The sequence below is a fragment of the Mandrillus leucophaeus genome, unplaced genomic scaffold (assembly GCF_000951045.1).
Source record: "Mandrillus leucophaeus isolate KB7577 unplaced genomic scaffold, Mleu.le_1.0 Scaffold1246, whole genome shotgun sequence".
NCBI classification, from domain to species: Eukaryota; Metazoa; Chordata; class Mammalia; order Primates; family Cercopithecidae; genus Mandrillus; species Mandrillus leucophaeus.
The window spans coordinates 169,653-186,537 of record NW_012100832.1 but is presented as its reverse complement, the minus strand read 5'-3'; the positions used below and the strand labels follow the sequence as shown (position 1 = coordinate 186,537).

At 32.9% G+C, this 16,885-nt stretch overlaps 1 protein-coding gene across 3 annotated transcripts in view; it reads right to left on the bottom strand.

The window, feature by feature from the left end:
• Positions 1-4,290: 4,290 nt before the first annotated feature.
• Positions 4,291-16,885, bottom strand: part of ZNF214 (zinc finger protein 214) — a 23,731-nt gene continuing 11,136 nt past the window's right edge. For 2 of the 3 annotated variants that reach the window (XM_011971774.1, XM_011971776.1), the window contains 2 exons: positions 7,411-7,553; positions 4,291-6,256 (listed from right to left, as the gene is read on the bottom strand). In XM_011971774.1, the coding sequence (XP_011827164.1) occupies positions 4,563-6,256; positions 7,411-7,553 (1,837 nt within the window). In that variant the 3' untranslated portion in view covers positions 4,291-4,562. Of the gene's footprint in view, positions 6,257-7,410; positions 7,558-16,885 lie in introns of all 3 variants that reach the window. The other variant, XM_011971775.1, reaches the window with a different exon arrangement.

Genomic DNA, 16,885 nt, shown 5'->3' with positions numbered 1-16,885 from the left:
AAGAGTAGCTTAAACCTCAACATTGATATTTGAGGTTAATGTTTTAATTTTAAAACATTAATCTAGGCAGACTGATTTCACTGTCCCTAAAACACTGTGTTCAACTGTAAGATTTTACAAGCAATTCTTCCTGTCTGTAAAGTAGTAAAGGATTTTGGCCTCCTTTTTACCTATTAAAATACTACTTAAAGTCCAGTTTTAAAATTAATTTCTGATATATTCATCATGGTCAAAATATATCCAAAATTTGATTATTTCTGTCACCTCCACTGTTAACACTATTTTAACACTTTATCTCTTTTAGGGGTAACTGCAATACCTCCTAATTGGAATCCCTGCTTTGGCTCTAGCCTCTATTTTGTCAATTCTTAACACAGCATTCAGAATAAGCCTGTTTAAATTTGTTAGATTATATCACTTAAAACCCTCCAGTGACTTTTTACTTCACTTAGAATAAAAGACAACACCTTTACAATTACTTACAAGGGCCCCTATTACCTTTAACTTCATTCCCTATTTTCCTTCTCCCTTACAGTGCTGCAGTACATTCCAGGTCCATTCCTAGCCTCAGACCCTTTGCACTTGCTCTACCCTCTATACGGAATTCTTTTTCCATGGAGAGCTCCATGGCTCACTTGCTCCCTCACTTCTTTTAGTGAGATAACATCCTGGGATCTGTGTATGTGCATATGAGATTCTACCACGTGATGTTATATAACCCTGTTCTTTACATGAGATCACTTGAGTGGGTCTCTGTTCTTTACAAGCCCCCTAACAGTATGAAACTCTACTTCCATAGAACATATTCCTATAGAATTACTGTAGCAAAGAGTAACAGCAATTTTAAGGCTCAGGATTGGCCAAATTGTGTTTCCAAAAAGTCGTTACCAATTTACCCTCAACATAAGTATACATTACTCCATACTCTTGCTGAAAATTGCTATTGTCATTTTTATTAATAAAAGTGATACTTCATTGCTTTAGTCCGTTTATGTTGTCAACATTTTAAACTAGGTGTCCATTTAATTAAAAAGAGTTCATACTGTCATAATCGTGGCAAATATTTCTCCTATTTTTTTCTGACTTACATGTTTTTCACCCACAGTTTAAAAATATTTATGTGGTCAAATTATGTATTTTTTCTGAGTGTTTAAAAATCCACTCTAGAGAATTTTAAATATTTTATAGTGGAACTTCCTTTATAAAAATAAAATCTTAAGTTACTTTTGCATATGAAGAGATAAAATGTGGCTGAACTTGCAGTTCTTTTGCTTCTGAAGATACTAGTCTTCCTGAAACCACATGGAAGTCCATGGAATACAGCTTAAAAACTTGTATTCAATCGATGTTTTATTCTGATATAGATCATAAAATGAAAGTCTTGTTAAAGAGTTAAATCATGATCTTAGCACTATTTACTGAATAATCCTCCTATTCACAGATCTTTATCATGTGTGAACTCTATAAGCATATGCACTATATGTTAAAATACACATATATAATCCACACACTGGTATATTTCTAAACTATTTAGTGACTTAGAATCCTAACTTTTTTTTTTAAATATACAATTAAATTCTCCATTATTACAACTTCATATACCAATATACAATTTATTATATGTTAGGGCAATATCATTAATCTTTCTTATAATTATCTTTGCTCTTCTCCAATGTCTATTTTCCTTAAAAGACTAGAACACCTTTATCTCAAATTCATTGGAATTTTCATGAGATCTAAAATAAATATATAAATTAGGAACATTCCCTTAGGGAAAATTAAGACTTCTCTAGTCAAGTCCTCTTTTATATTTCCCCTTTATTATTATTTTCATGCTGCATTTTTATTTGTTCCTCTTTAAATTATTAAAAACCAGATTTTTTTACCATTACATTTTCTGAATTATGCAAGAGTTTAGAAAACTAATGATTTTATATTTTTACCCAACTTAATGAGTTTAACTTAGTGCATTTTTAACACCTTTAAAAACATATTGTAGGTACTCCTTTATGTTTGTCTAATAAACCTTCACCTGGTCTCACATTTAAGCAATATTGCCTTTTCATCTGTTATAGCACATAATTAGAAATTTTTAACCCAGTGTTTTCAACATTTTAAAATGAAGCATTGAATATATTTTGATACATTCAGCTTTAATCATCTTGATCCATTTATTTTAATATTTTAGGCCATCTTCTTGGGGATTGTTTTGGTAGTCATTGCTATAGAGACTGAATAATTTGTGCTTTTATCTTCTCCCATTTTGAAAGGTATATGAACTTTTTTAAGTTGTAATTTTAGGTTTGAAAAAAAATACCTTTCTTAAATTGTCAGTCAAAAAGAAAATGTTATTATGAGTCCCTGCTATTTAAGATCAGAAATGTGGCACTTATGCTCTCTCTCCGGTTGCTGGATGTAGCAAATAAAAACAGAAATGACCAGTTAAATTTGAATTTCAAATATATGACATTTCAGTGTAAGTCCCATGCAATATTTGGGACATCCTTATACTAAAACAATTATTCTTTGCTTATATGAACTGGGTGTCCTGACTTTACTCTCCTACCCAGACTCAGCATTTGTACATTTTACACTCAGCATTTATATATTTTCTTGCACATTTAATTTTTTGAAGTTGTGGAAACTATTCAGACAATTGCATGTTTAATTGATTTCAGTGCTCATCACTAGTCCTTTTATACCATGATTTCCACATTCACAAACTCTTTAAGGCACATGTATGCTACACTGTTTTCTTGCTTATCAAAAATATTTGTTTCCTGAACATATGAAAGACACTTTTGTTATAAAACTGTTTGGTGATAATAAACTTTCCAAATCTCAAAATTCTGAAGGTGCTGTTCCATTGCCTTCTGGTTGCAGAGGTCTGTATCCACCCTCCCTTTTTGGTTTTACAGATAACCAGAATTTTTCTTTCTGCATGCTTTTAATTGCTTCTTTCTAAGCTGTTTCTAAGGTTGCTTTAATACTGGTTTTGCCTAAAATTTAGTGACCGTATACTTTTAACTCAGAAAAAGTTTCTTAATGTCTTTGATCATTGATTCCATGCCAAATGTTCTTTCACCTTCCTTAGAGAAACCTATAATTCTCACACTGGACCTCCATCCTCTAATATTCCTATCTGTCTTTTCTTAGTTTTCATCTCATTATCCTTTTCAGATACATTTAAGATCAGATCAAGTTTATCCATTAACTATCAATTATTTTATATGCTTCAGTGTTAATTTTACTTTTTATTGCATTTATTTTGATACAGCATTTCAGAGCTCCGTGAAGTCCTTCTTTGTTGTACCTATTTCTCTTTTTACTTTAGAGACTCTTCTCTACTTGTGTTTTTCTACTCTAGTTTTATTGAGTTCAGGTTCTCTGTTATGCCAGTGAGGACACCAACATTTTTGGAAATTTCCTCTGAAGCCTGCAGCAGCTAATTTTCAGGGCAATACGTTTCCAAGTCTTTAGGATGATATTCTTTTCTTCAGTATTGCAATTCCAATTTTCCTAAACATGCCCACTTTTTTTTTCTCTTGGTATTACTTACTTGTATATCAATAATTAGGACTGTGTATTCCTATTAACTTTAACTATTCTGACATAATGGCCAAACTCTCTTCTTACATAATTAGCTTCAGGGTTCATCGTTGCACAGAGTTCTGAGTTCAATGCTGTCCTTGCAGATGTTTCTCTATTACCACTCCGTTCTACTGAGATTAAATAAAATTCTACTGCTTGGATCTCCAATTTCGAACCAATAGAGTATCTTCCATTTCTAGCACTTTTGTCCATACCCTTCACACCTTACTTAGAGAAAATTCTGTACTTCTTGTTATTTGGTATCTGAACCTATTATTAAGCGTGGAAAACCAGGAAACGGAAGGGATAAGAGTGCACTGTGGTCACCTCAAAGTGAAGCACCCCTGCAACAGAAGGACAGTCCCTGGGTTTTCTGGTTGACAGAGATAACAACTCAGAGAACACTGTCTCAGACACAAAGTCATACAATGCTTTCCTATCTTTTATTAGGTGGCTTGTGTCCATAAACAACTGAATTCTACTGGCCAAAACTGAGTTTTAAGTTCTGCGTGTTTCCATCTCTTCTGTTACTTCCTAGGGACTTTTTAGGGGAGATAAGAGATGTTGTTTAACAGATGGCCAGCCAGTTTCAATTCAAACCAAAATTTAAGTGTTTTGAAGTCAGTGAAAATACAAAGTTGAACACACAATATAATTTCACGCACACTAAAATGCACAGAAAAAAAGACCAGAATGAAATAGAATGAAGAGTTTTCTCCTTAAATGTTTAATATATTTTATGACTGTATTATATTTATAGTAGGTAAAGAAAAATACACAATAATTTTAAATATATAGGGATTTTTCTAAAGATCTCCTTTTGAAGCAAGTAATTCTTAGTGGGAGATGGGGAAACCGTAAATGTTGCTTGGGATTACTTGTGTTATTTATAAGATTTCCTTATCAGCAGCATTTTAGGGTTTAAAGGTTAGGTAAACTTTGATTGAAGCTGTTAACTAAATGAACAATATTTATAAGTTTCCTCTTCTATGATTATTGTGAAGATGTGAATTATGATCAAATCCCTTATAATATTCATGGCATTTATAAGGTTTCTCTCCTGCGTGGACTCTTTGATGAATTCGAAGAGCTGAGCTATGACTGAAACCTTTACCACACTTAGCACATTGATAAGGTTTCTCTCCTGTATGGACCCTCTGATGAATGTGAAGATTAGAACTGTGACTAAAACCCTTTCCACAATCATCACATTTATAGGGCTTTTCTCCTGTATGGACTCTCTGATGAATGAGAAGATGTGAACGCTGACTGAATCCCTTGCCACACTCTTCACATTTGTAGGGTTTCTCTCCAGTATGTACTCTTTGATGAGTGTGAAGCTTTGAACTCTTACTGAAGCTCTTCCCACATTCAGGACAAGTATAGGGTTTCTCCCCTGTATGGACTCTCTGATGAATGCGAAGATCTGAGCTGTGACTAAAGTCCTTCCCACAGTCATCACATTTATAAGGTTTCTCTCCTGTATGCACTCTCTGATGAATTTGAAGATTTGAGCGTTGGGTAAAGCCCTTACCACAGTCTTCACATTTATAAGACTTCTCTCCTGTGTGTACTAACTGATGAATTCGAAGATTTGAGCTCTGGCTGAAGCCCTTACCACACTCATCACACTTATATGGTTTTTCTCCTGTGTGGACTCTCTGATGAACATGAAGTACTGAACTCCGATTAAAACTCTTACCACACTGATTGCACTTAAAAGGCTTCTCTCCTATGTGAAGTCTCTGGTGAATGTGAAGTAATGAATTCCTACTGAGGTCTTTATCACACTCAATTTTATAGAATTTCTCTTCTGTGTGAACTCTTTGATGATTGTGAAGACTAGAGATTCGGCTGAAGCTCTTACCACATGCATTACAGCTGTAAGGTACCTCCCCTATGTGAACTCTCTGATGAAAGTGAACTCCTGAGCTCTGATGAAAGTTACTGTCAACTTTATCACATCCATACAGCTTCTTACCTATGTGGATTCTTGGATGTCTACACAAGGCTGATCTCTGAGAGAAGCATGCTTTATGGATAGAACATTGACAGAGGTTTTCTCCAGGTTGATTTCTCTTGTGGAAAATACACCGTGAGTTCCAACAATAAATTTCTTTACATTTATTACAGCCACAGTAGTTTTCTTCCATTGAATCTTTCAGTAGGTCTTTCTGACATATCACCCCAACATACTGTGGAAGGGCTTCCTCCACTGGGATATAAGAATGCTGAACTATGAGCTTCTGTTCTTTTTCCATGGAGAGGTTTTTCCTGGATATGCCAAGATGGTATCTGCCCCCTTGAAAACCATGTGAACCACTCATGTAGATTTCTCTACCATAGTCTTGGGTGGTTTTTGTTTCCAAGCACTGCCAAGGTATAAAATTTTTATATTTTAAGTTCCTACGATTTTTGCTTTCAAAAGTCAGTTCATAGTTCCCACACCCTGGTACTTGTGTGGAAAGTATTAACCATTTCTGACACTGGGAGTGATCTTGCTGTGTTAAGTCTTTGGAATCTTTCCCTTGAACAGTTTCCCCATAGTTCTGATTCTCACACATCTGAGCACCAGCATTCCACCAGCCTTGCCAGCAGGAAAAATTTTCATATTCTAAGTATCTGAATTTTTCTTCTTGGGATTTGTAGCTCTTATTCCAGTTTTCTAGAAAAATAAGATAATCCCATAGTGAGAAAAGTTGTGTTGAAAAATTTCCAACTATCTAAATCAATGATCTTTAAATGATAGGAATATATGTGTGGGTGGGGGTAGGAAAGGAGGGTTATGACTCTGGCTGCTCCATTTGGGTCTGAAATTCATTTGTTTTGTTCATTCATGTATGTATTCATTCATTCACTTATTTATTCATTCCACAAGCATATTTTGAACAGGCACTGTTAGAAAGATTTAACTTCTATTTACCAGGCACTGTTAGAAATGAGAATAATGCCAACTGCTTAATGGAAATAGTCTTAAAGACTGAGATATAACTAGATTACTTTATTTTGGATATTATTATAAGAAACAAAATATATTGTTCCTATTTTTCTGTTCTAGAATAGCACGGTAGATTGAGAAAAAATGACTACATTAACTCACTACTTTACCTACACCTTTGGTATTCTCCTTCCACACTCTCTCTATGCTTGGCTACACAACTTGCATTGGTAACTGGGAAAATAACAAAAGTCACACAAGCAGAGACTTGAAAAGCCCCTTCCCTTTCTCGATGCTTTTGAAAATCCTGTGACCCCCACCATGTAAGTGTGCTTGGGTTGGCTTGTTTGAAGAGAGATATGTGACCAACGAATTCCCACTACCTCCACTGATACTGAGCCAACTGCCCCACATGTGAGTCAGGCCAAGCAGCTTAATCTTAGACCAGTCAGCCACAACCAAATCTCTCCAAGATAAAAGATCTATCCAGTCAATGAGAATCATAAAAAATAATAAAGTTTGTTTTTAAGCCACTAAGTCTGGCACAGTATGTTATACAACAAAAGCTAACTTATACAAATAGCATGAAGAGAGAAAAAATTTAGGACCACACAAAATTGACTACGTATGGAGATATGTGTTTTAAGGGCAATGCAGAAAATAACTAAAACTGATAATCACAAGTATCTATTAATGATACAACCTAGGTGTCCTGGAATCTGTCTTGCTTTATCATTTATTTGTGACCTGATTTAAGAAACATTTTTGAGAATATCTCTTCTAACACCTCAATATAACACCCAGATAAAAAAACAAAATACTCAACAAAACTGTTCCTAGAAGAAACTCTGACTATTCCCTATGAGGTGGGATAACTTTACCTACTGACATGACATTTGTGTAGTTCTCCCACATGACCTCCCTGTAGAGCCTTTTTTGAGAAGAATCCAGGAATTTCCACTCCTCCCAAGTAAAAATAATAGTGACATCTTCAAATGTTACTGCCATCTGGTCAAAGATCAGGCTTTCTAGGAAAAAGAAATCTAAGTGAGAAGATGGACAAAGATAAAGACATTTAGCAGATTAACATAAGTGACAAGCCAAAAAGAACTTCAACAAAGAAGAAAACCAAGAAAGGTAAGGAGAGGTATAACAATAGTAGTCAAACAGCTAAATAATATATCCAATCATGAAACATCATCACTATCAAAAGAAACACCTATACAGCACTTGTCTACTAACTACTAAGTTTTTTACCTATATTTCAGTTACTCCTCACAGAAATCCCATGTTGTAGGTAGCTTTCTACTACTATTATGCATTTTAGAATGGAGAAGAGATAAATATATGTATTAAAACTGCCTAAAGTAATTCTTTTAGTGGAAAAAACAGATCATAAATTGGTTATGTGGCAAATCCATTTTATTTCTTTTTAAATTTTTCATTGTATCTATTTGATCACACATTCTCAATTCTAAATTTCAATTTAAAATATTGAGTACCTACTAAGAATAAAGGAAACAGATACTTTTAAGGAGTTTACAATAAAATGGAAGGAAAGCCAAATACTATCATTATCAGCAGCAGCACCATCTTAGCTGCAGCTATATCTTATTGAACATTTATGAATAGGGCTATGTTATCTCATTTACTCTCAGAACAATCCTATAAGGTATTATTATTCACACTAAATGAATACGCAAACTAACGTTTAGCAAGACTAAGTTACTTGTACAAGATTATGTAGTTACATCATAGAGGTTTTTAAACTCAGCACTACCTATTAAATAAAAGTGAGATAAATTAAAAACGTTTGATAAAGTGTTTCAGTTGAGATTTCCATATACTGTCATAATGTGTTAACGTAGGGTAAAGGAAAGATGTACTGAAATATTCAAGGGTAAAAAATATGCAGCCAAACTACTATTTTCCAAATAAACTACATGAAAATATATGTCTAAACAACAAAACATTAACCACAAATAAGAACTCAAGAATGAGAACATTCAGAGCCATATATTTAAATATCTAGTGGCCTATTTTTAATGTTTATAAAATAAATTTAATAAATTTTAAATATAATGAATCCACTTTAAATATATAAATTAAAAAAAGAAAAGAAATTTGGGATGCTCAGAAACTCAAACTACAGGAGTGAAACTGTGAAAGTTGTATCTGTCTAGAAAATAAATGGACTCACTGATCTCTAGTTTTATAAAAAGTACAATAAAAATAAAATTCAATCTGTAGTTATTGGATTTGTTATTTTTTTAAAAAATTTAAGGATTTATTTTAAAAACATATTAGCAATCAGGAGTCTAATTTCTTTTACTGAAAAGAAGTTCATAAATATTTAAAACATTGAAATAATATAAGTAAAAATTAAAAGCCTACCTTCCCCCAAATACTTTAAGAAATAACCACTATAACTAGTTTTCACTGTGTTTTTTCTAACCTTCTTCCATGTATACACAACACACATTCATACTTCACTGATTTTTTTCCTTAATAAAGACATGGTAATTCTGCAATTTTCTTTTTTTCATTTAATACATAGCGTACAACTTCCCACTTCAGTACAGGTAGACCTATCTTATTTATGGTAATTTTTAAACATGCCCATAAATTATTTGATCCTTTACTTTCAAGAAGTGAAGCCTAATTCCCCACCCCTTGAATATGGGCTGAACTTAGTGAGTAACTTCTGATGAATAGGAAATAAAGTGGATAAGGAAGTAGTGTTATGCAACTTTGGAGACTGGGTCATAAAAGTCACTGCAGCTTCTTTCTTGCTCTCTCTAGGATCACTAGCTCTGGGAAAAGCTATATGCCATGTCATGAGAAAACTTAAGCAGACCTGTGGTGAGGAATTGGGACCTTCTGCTTTCACTGAGAAATGAGACATCTTGCCAACAGCCATGTGAGTAAACTATCTTAGAAGTGGATCCTCCAACCACAGTGCAGCCTTCAGATGACTGCAGTCCCTGCTGACAGCTTCACTGCAACTTCATGAGAGACCTTGAGACAGCTTTGCTTCTTTCAGATTCCTCACCCTCAGAAACTGGGTAAGATAATGTTTGCTGTTTTAAGTATTAAATAATTTGTTTTGCAATAATAGATAACTAATATTATTTGCAAAACTTATGTAGCATTTCATTTTATTGATGTCCAAGACTTAACTGTTCCCATATTAATGGACATTAAGATCGCTTCCAGTTTCTTGGCTATAACATATAGCAAAAGAATTATCTTAAATATACAATTATTTCTATTGTAATAATATTTCTATATGATAATGTCTATATGATAAATACAAATATTTCTATATGATAAATAGATATATTTCTGTATGACAAACCTCTAGAAGTGAAATTGTCAGGCATCTGTATTTCAGTTTACTAAAAAATACTATAAAATGTCCCTTGAAAATAGTTTTTAAAATGTTACAAATATTTTCCCCTAACGGAACAATAAAAGCAAGACACCTATATTCAATATTAGCCAGTACAATAAATCTAAACAGAAAAAAGAATTATATAAACAATAAACTAAGATGACAAGTAAGCCTATTGATAGAGAAAAGGATACTAAAATTGAGTTTTAAAATAAAGTGGCACACTGCTTATAAGAGATATACTTCAAACTAATGAATTCTGAAGGATTAAAAATGATCTGGCTAATTGTTTTCTTGTGGCGTTTAAGTTCTTTATTTACTTCCTGTTAGCTGGTTCTTTTGTTCCAGAGACTTGATTAGACTACGGTTCATTTTTTCTGACAAGAATACCTGCGTATATACTTCCTATAGTACATTTTAGTTAGCTAAACTGAACAATGGCTTCAGGTGCTATCAGCCCAGTCCTTCCATTCCAAGATTCTCTTAAACCTTTCATTAAAAGTTTTAGCAATAAATGATGATCATTTCCTGGATTTGTGATTTCATTAGGTTTTACAAATTGGTTGTCTAATTCTGTAATTCTACCATTCCTTGTGCATACATATGCTATAATTCTTCTATAATGAAAAACTTGCCATTACAAATTTTCTGGTTATCCTAAAATGTAATCCTAATGAAAAAGATAAGATAAAATGCTTGATTATCTCCCAAACTTACTCTCTTTTAAAAATCAATTTTCAGAGTAATGAGACGGGGCAAAGCAATCACCAACTATGACCAATGAGATTTGTATTATTTTGCTTTTCAATGTTTACATACTCACTGATTCTTACCTAGTGGATGGGTTGCAATTAAATTGCAATCATTTTTCTTTTAGATGTGCAAGATTCTCTCATCTCAGACTAGTAAGAATCCCTTCAGGTTGGCTCCTAGGTTTGTAATATGACCATTTTTGATGTTTGAGAGCTTTCCTTACTTTCTGGCACAACAAATGTCCAGGTTCATTCTTGTTCCATTTCCTTGACGAACCAGGATGTAGTATTTCTCCCAGGAGTTTGGTAATTTTCCGCTCCTTTTTTGGTATATAAGTAACCCTCCAACAATATTATATAAACTTGATATCTCTTTTGTCTTCTCATCTATGAACATAGCTCTGATTATTAGTTTTCTTTAAGGTCCTTTTCAAGAAAGATCAGTTAAAATCATTCTCTATACATCTGGAGTTTTGATTCCTTCTTTTAATATTGTCAGATTTTGCTTATACAATTTGAAATGGATGCTTAGCTATATATTAGTTCATGCCTAATACATCTGCTTGATGGATCTTAACCACTGTTTAACATGATTGACCTTTTATTGTGAAATTAAATAGGTCTCTTGTAAAGAGCACAGAGCAAGATTTCTGTTTTTCACTCAATCAGTATGACTCAGTTATTTTATTATCCATGTTTATTTATTGTGATTACTAATATAGACTTATTTCTAACATATCGTTTTTTATTCTTCCTTTCCCATCTTTTAGATTGACTGACAGTTTTATGCTTAAATTTCTTCTCATCACCACCTTTTCATCTATATAGGTTTCAATTTCACACATAGTTTCTATTATTTTAATAAGTAACCTAAATATATTTTAAACATATACACTTACCTATTTTTCTAATAAGTCAATTAAGAGAAAAAAATTCAGGAAAGGCTGCATGAAATATGACAAGAAAGGTGATCAAGTACCTTGGTAAAGTTTATTGTTATCATAAAACAAAACTAACAACAAAAAATATAGGAGAGCAAACAAAGAAAAAAGGAGACATAGAAAGTATGTCAATGCCTACATATCTGAACTACAATTCTTGACAATACAAACATGAGGGGAGAAAGAGACGGACATAAGAGTGTGTTGAAGTCCACGTCTTACTAAAAATATGACCTAGATATTAATACATTTAAAAAGTCAGTAGGGGCAAATGAAAGTCATTGTGGGTTTTAAGTTAAGATATTAATACATTTAAAAAGTCAGTAGGGGTAAATAATAGTCATTGTGGGTTTTAAGTTAAGCACAACCATCATAAGAACCAAAATGGAATCTATGAAAAACAAAATAAAAACAGAAGACAACTTGCTCCATGGGAAAAAAGAAAATAAGAAAAGAAAAGATGGCAAAATAATATAATAATAATTAAAATAATTTTAAATAATTTAATCTTACAGATTAAAAGACCCATAGATTAAAAAATAAGATTTAGCATGTGGTTTAGAAGAGATACACTAAAAAGAAAAATATTTAAAAATACAAGGATAGAAAAAGATTACAAAAATATGAATCAAAAGAAAGCTGAAATAGCAAACTTAATTTCAGATGAGTAAAATTTATGGCAAAAATACCATAAGGGACAAAAATGTTTTTTATATGAACAGTAAGAAAAAATATCCAAAATAAATTGCATCCACAAATAAAACTTCAAAACATACCAAACGACAAGTGTCACAAATGTGAGGGGAAATATATATACCATTAGTTGTAATGATAGATATTAATATGTCTCTCTCAAAAAATTATAGCAAGCAGACAAAAAAACACTAATAATATGAAGACTAAACACCACAAATAATAAGCTTCAGTTATTTTATCTGTGTTGAACTCTGCACCATCAAAATACAAAATACACATTATTTTCATGAATACATAGCACTATAAGATAGACCATGTATTAGTCCATAAAATAAATCATGATAAATTCAAAAGCATCAACATAATACAGAATACATTCTCTAGCTACAATGTAATAAAATTTGAAATTATTAACAATAGAATTTTAAAAGTCCACACTTCTGAAACCCAAGTAACATACTATATTATTAAGTAATCTTTGAATTTAAAAGAAAAAAATAACAACTCTTAATTTTTTTTCCTAAAAATCTAAATGTAATAATGACAATAATTACACAAAAAATGTGCAAGATCCAAACAAAATACTTGAAGGAAACAAAAATGGCTAGAGCAGCTGGGCAAAGTGGCACACACCTGTAATCCCAGCACTTTGGGCAGATCGCTCGAGCCCAGGAGTTTGAGACCACCCTGGGCAATATGGAGAAATCCCATCTCTACAAAAAATACAAAAATTAGCCAGGCATGGTGGCACACACCTGTAGTCCCAGCTACTCAGGAAGTTGAGGTAGGAGGAGCGATTGAGTCTGCGAGGTTGAGGCTGCAATGAGCTGTGATTGTGCCACCGCACTCCAGCCCGCAAGACAGAGCGAGACGCTGTCTTAAATAAATGAATAAATAAATATCTTTTTAAAAAACCCAGCTAGACTAACATCATACTGAATAGGTGAAGGCTCAAAGTATTTACCTTGAGAACCGGAAAAAGACAAGAATGCCCACTCTCACCACTCCTATTCAACACAGTACTGGAAGTCCTAGCCAGAGCAATCAGGCAAGAGAAAGAAATAAAAGGTATCCAAATAAAAAGACATGAAGTCAAACTATCTCTGTTTGCAGATGATATGATTCTATACCTAGAAAATCCCAGAGTCTCTGCCCCAAAGCTCCTTTAGCTAATAAACAACTTCAGGAAAGTTTCAGGATATGAAACCGATATACAAAATACAGTAGCATTTCTATATACCAATAACATCCAAGCTGAGAGCCAAATCAAGAATGCAATCCCATTTACAATAGCCACAAAAAGAATAAAATATCTATGCATACTGCTAACCAGGGATGTAAAAGATCTCTACAACAAGAATTACAAAGCACTGCTCAAAGAAATCAGAGATGACATAAACAAATGGAAAAACATTCCATGTTCATGGATAAAATCAACATAACCAAAATGGCCATATTGAAGCAATATACAGATTCAATGATACTTCTATCAAACTACCAATGACATTCTTCACTGAATTAGAAAAAAAAAAGATTTTAAAATTCACATGGAACCCAAAAGGAGCCCAAATAGCCAAGGCAACCCTAAGCAAAATGAACAAAGCTGGAGGCATCACGTTACCTGAGTTCAAACTACAAAGCTACAGTAACCAAAATAGCAGGGTACTCATATAAAAACAGACACATACACCAATGGAACAGAATATAGAGCCCAGAAAAAAATGCCTCACACCTACCACCATCTGATCTTCAACAAAGTTGACAAAAACAAGCAATGGGAAAGGACTCCTATTCAATGAATGGTGCTGGGATAATTGGCTAGCCATATGTAGAAAATTGAAACTAGACCCCTTCCTTACACAGTATACAAAAATCAATTTGACATGGTTTAAAGACTTACATGAAAACCTAAAACTGTAAAAACCCTGAAAGATAATTTAGGGGATACCATTCTGGACATAGGACTTGGCAAAGATTTCATGATGAAGACACCAAAAGCAACTGTAACAAAAACAAAAATTGACAAATGGGACCTAATTAAAGTAAAGAGCTTCTGCACAGCAAAAGAAATTATCAACAGAGTAAAGAGACAATGTACAGAATGGGAGAAAATATTTGCAAACTATGCATCTGACGAAGATCCAAAGTCTACAATCGATAAAGAATTGAAACAAATTAACAAACAAAAAACAACCCCATTAAAAAGTAGGCAAAGGACATAAATACTTTTCAAAAGAAGACATACATGCAGTCAACAAGCATATGAAAAAAATGCTCAACATCACTAATCATCAGATAAAGGCAAATCAAAACCATAGTGAGATACCATCTCATATCAGTCAGATGGCTATTATTAAAAATTCAAAAAATAGTAAGATGCTGACAAGATAGCAGAGGAAAGGGAATACTTAAATATGCTGATGGTGGGAATGTAAATTAGTTCAGTCATTGTGGAAAGCAGTGTGGTGATTTCTCAAAGAACTTAAAACAGAATTACCATACCCAGCAATCCCATTACTGGGTATATGCCCAAAGGTATATAAATTGTTCTACCATAAAGACAATAAGCATGTGTATGTTCATTTCAGCACTATTCACAATAGCGAAGACATGGAATCAACCTAAATGCCCATTAAAAATAGACTGGATAAAGAAAATGTGGTACACATACACCATGGAATACTACACAGGCATTGAAAAAGAATAAAATGATGTCCCTTGCAGCAACATGGATGGAGCTGCAGGCCATTATCCTAAGTGAACTAATGCAGAAACAGAAAACCAAATACTGCATGTTCTCACTTATATGTTGGAGCTAAATATTGAGAACACATGGCCACAAAGAAGGGAGCAACAGATATCAGGGCCTACTTGAAGGTAGAGGGTGAGAGGAGGGCAAGGATCAAAAAACTACCTATCTGGTACTATGCTTTACCTGGTTGACAAAATAATTTGAATGTCAAACACCCATGACTCACAATTTATCTATATAACAAAGCTGTATATATACCCCTAATCCTAAAATAAAAGTTAAAAAAAAGTCTAGAAATAAAGCATTCAGCTCAGGAGTGTAGAAAAGAGAAACCATCCCCCATTTAAAAAAAAAAAAAAAAAGAATCAAACTTCAAAAAAGAAAAATAAAGTGGATGTCAAAGATATAAGAAACAAATAAATGATTGAGAAAATGCATAAAGCCAAAAGATGTTCTTAAAAATTTAATGTCAGATCAATGAAAGTCAGATTTCTAATAAGACAGTTATGAAAAAAATACTGGGCAAAATATGGAAATAACTTTAGACATAAGATTTTTCAAAGATGCAAAGGTGTTGTGAACTATATATATAAGGATATTTATCAGCTACAGGCAAATACACCTAAATAAGTACCTAAAGGGATCAACTCCCAGTAAAGTACAAAAAGGAAATAATAAAATGGCAAAATAGATGAAAGACTAATAAAAAATTATATAGACTAGTCAGTACTAAATTAAAATGGCAGCCACGCTCTTCCTCCCTCTCCGTAATCCCAAAGCTCTAAGAGCTTTATAGTTGAGTTCTAGCAAACATGTAATTAACTTAATTACTATTATAATACATTGAAAACAAAGTAGAGAGTGAAAATTGCCAACTTATTTTATGTAGCTAGTGTAATCTTGGATTCCAAGGCCAGATAAGAACGATACAAATAAAATTAAATCATGGGCACATTTGTAAATTTTGTAAATATACAAAAATCCTAAATAAAATATCAGCTAATTAAATTCAGTAACATATCAAATATATGCATCGTGATCAGTTTATTATAGGAATGCAAGGATCGTTCAACATGAGAAAAATCTATTAACATAATTCACTGTATTAATAGAAAATAGAATAAATCCATGATAATCTCAACTGATGCAGAAAAATCATGTGATATAAAATTCAGGAAGCACAACACCCATATATTCTCTTAAAAACACTTTTAGCAAACTAGAGGAAAAAATAAACTCCCTACAGTGGCAAAGGTTAAATATCAAGAACTTTAAGCTTAATGGAGAAACTTCACATATATTCCCTTTACAATGGTAACAAGAATGACCACCATCACTGCTGCTTTCAACATAGCACTAGAGATTCTGTCAAATACTATAAGAAAAAGAACTAAGAAGTATAAGGATTAGAAGCAAAAATATAAAATGTCATTATTTGCACAGTTACGGCCATCTACCTAGAAAAAGAGTACACAGTAAACTGTAAGAGAGTTCAGCAAAACTATCAGATACAATACAGAAATAGTTTAACTGACTCAGCAATCAACTACTAGAAAGTAAGATACCATTCACACCAGAAAAAAAAAGAAAAAAAAACCCCTATCTTAACCAAGAATACAAAGAATTCTTTGAAGAAAACTTTCACATTCCAATAAAGAAGAAAGATTATCTAAATAAAAGGAGAAGCATGCTTCCATGCTCTTGGATGCAGTGACTTAAATTCAATACATTCCAGTCAAATTTCCAGATGGCTATTCTGAGGAACAGAATAGAGTTCTGTTCCTTAAAATTGACAAAGGAAATAAGTTGGTAAAGACAAGT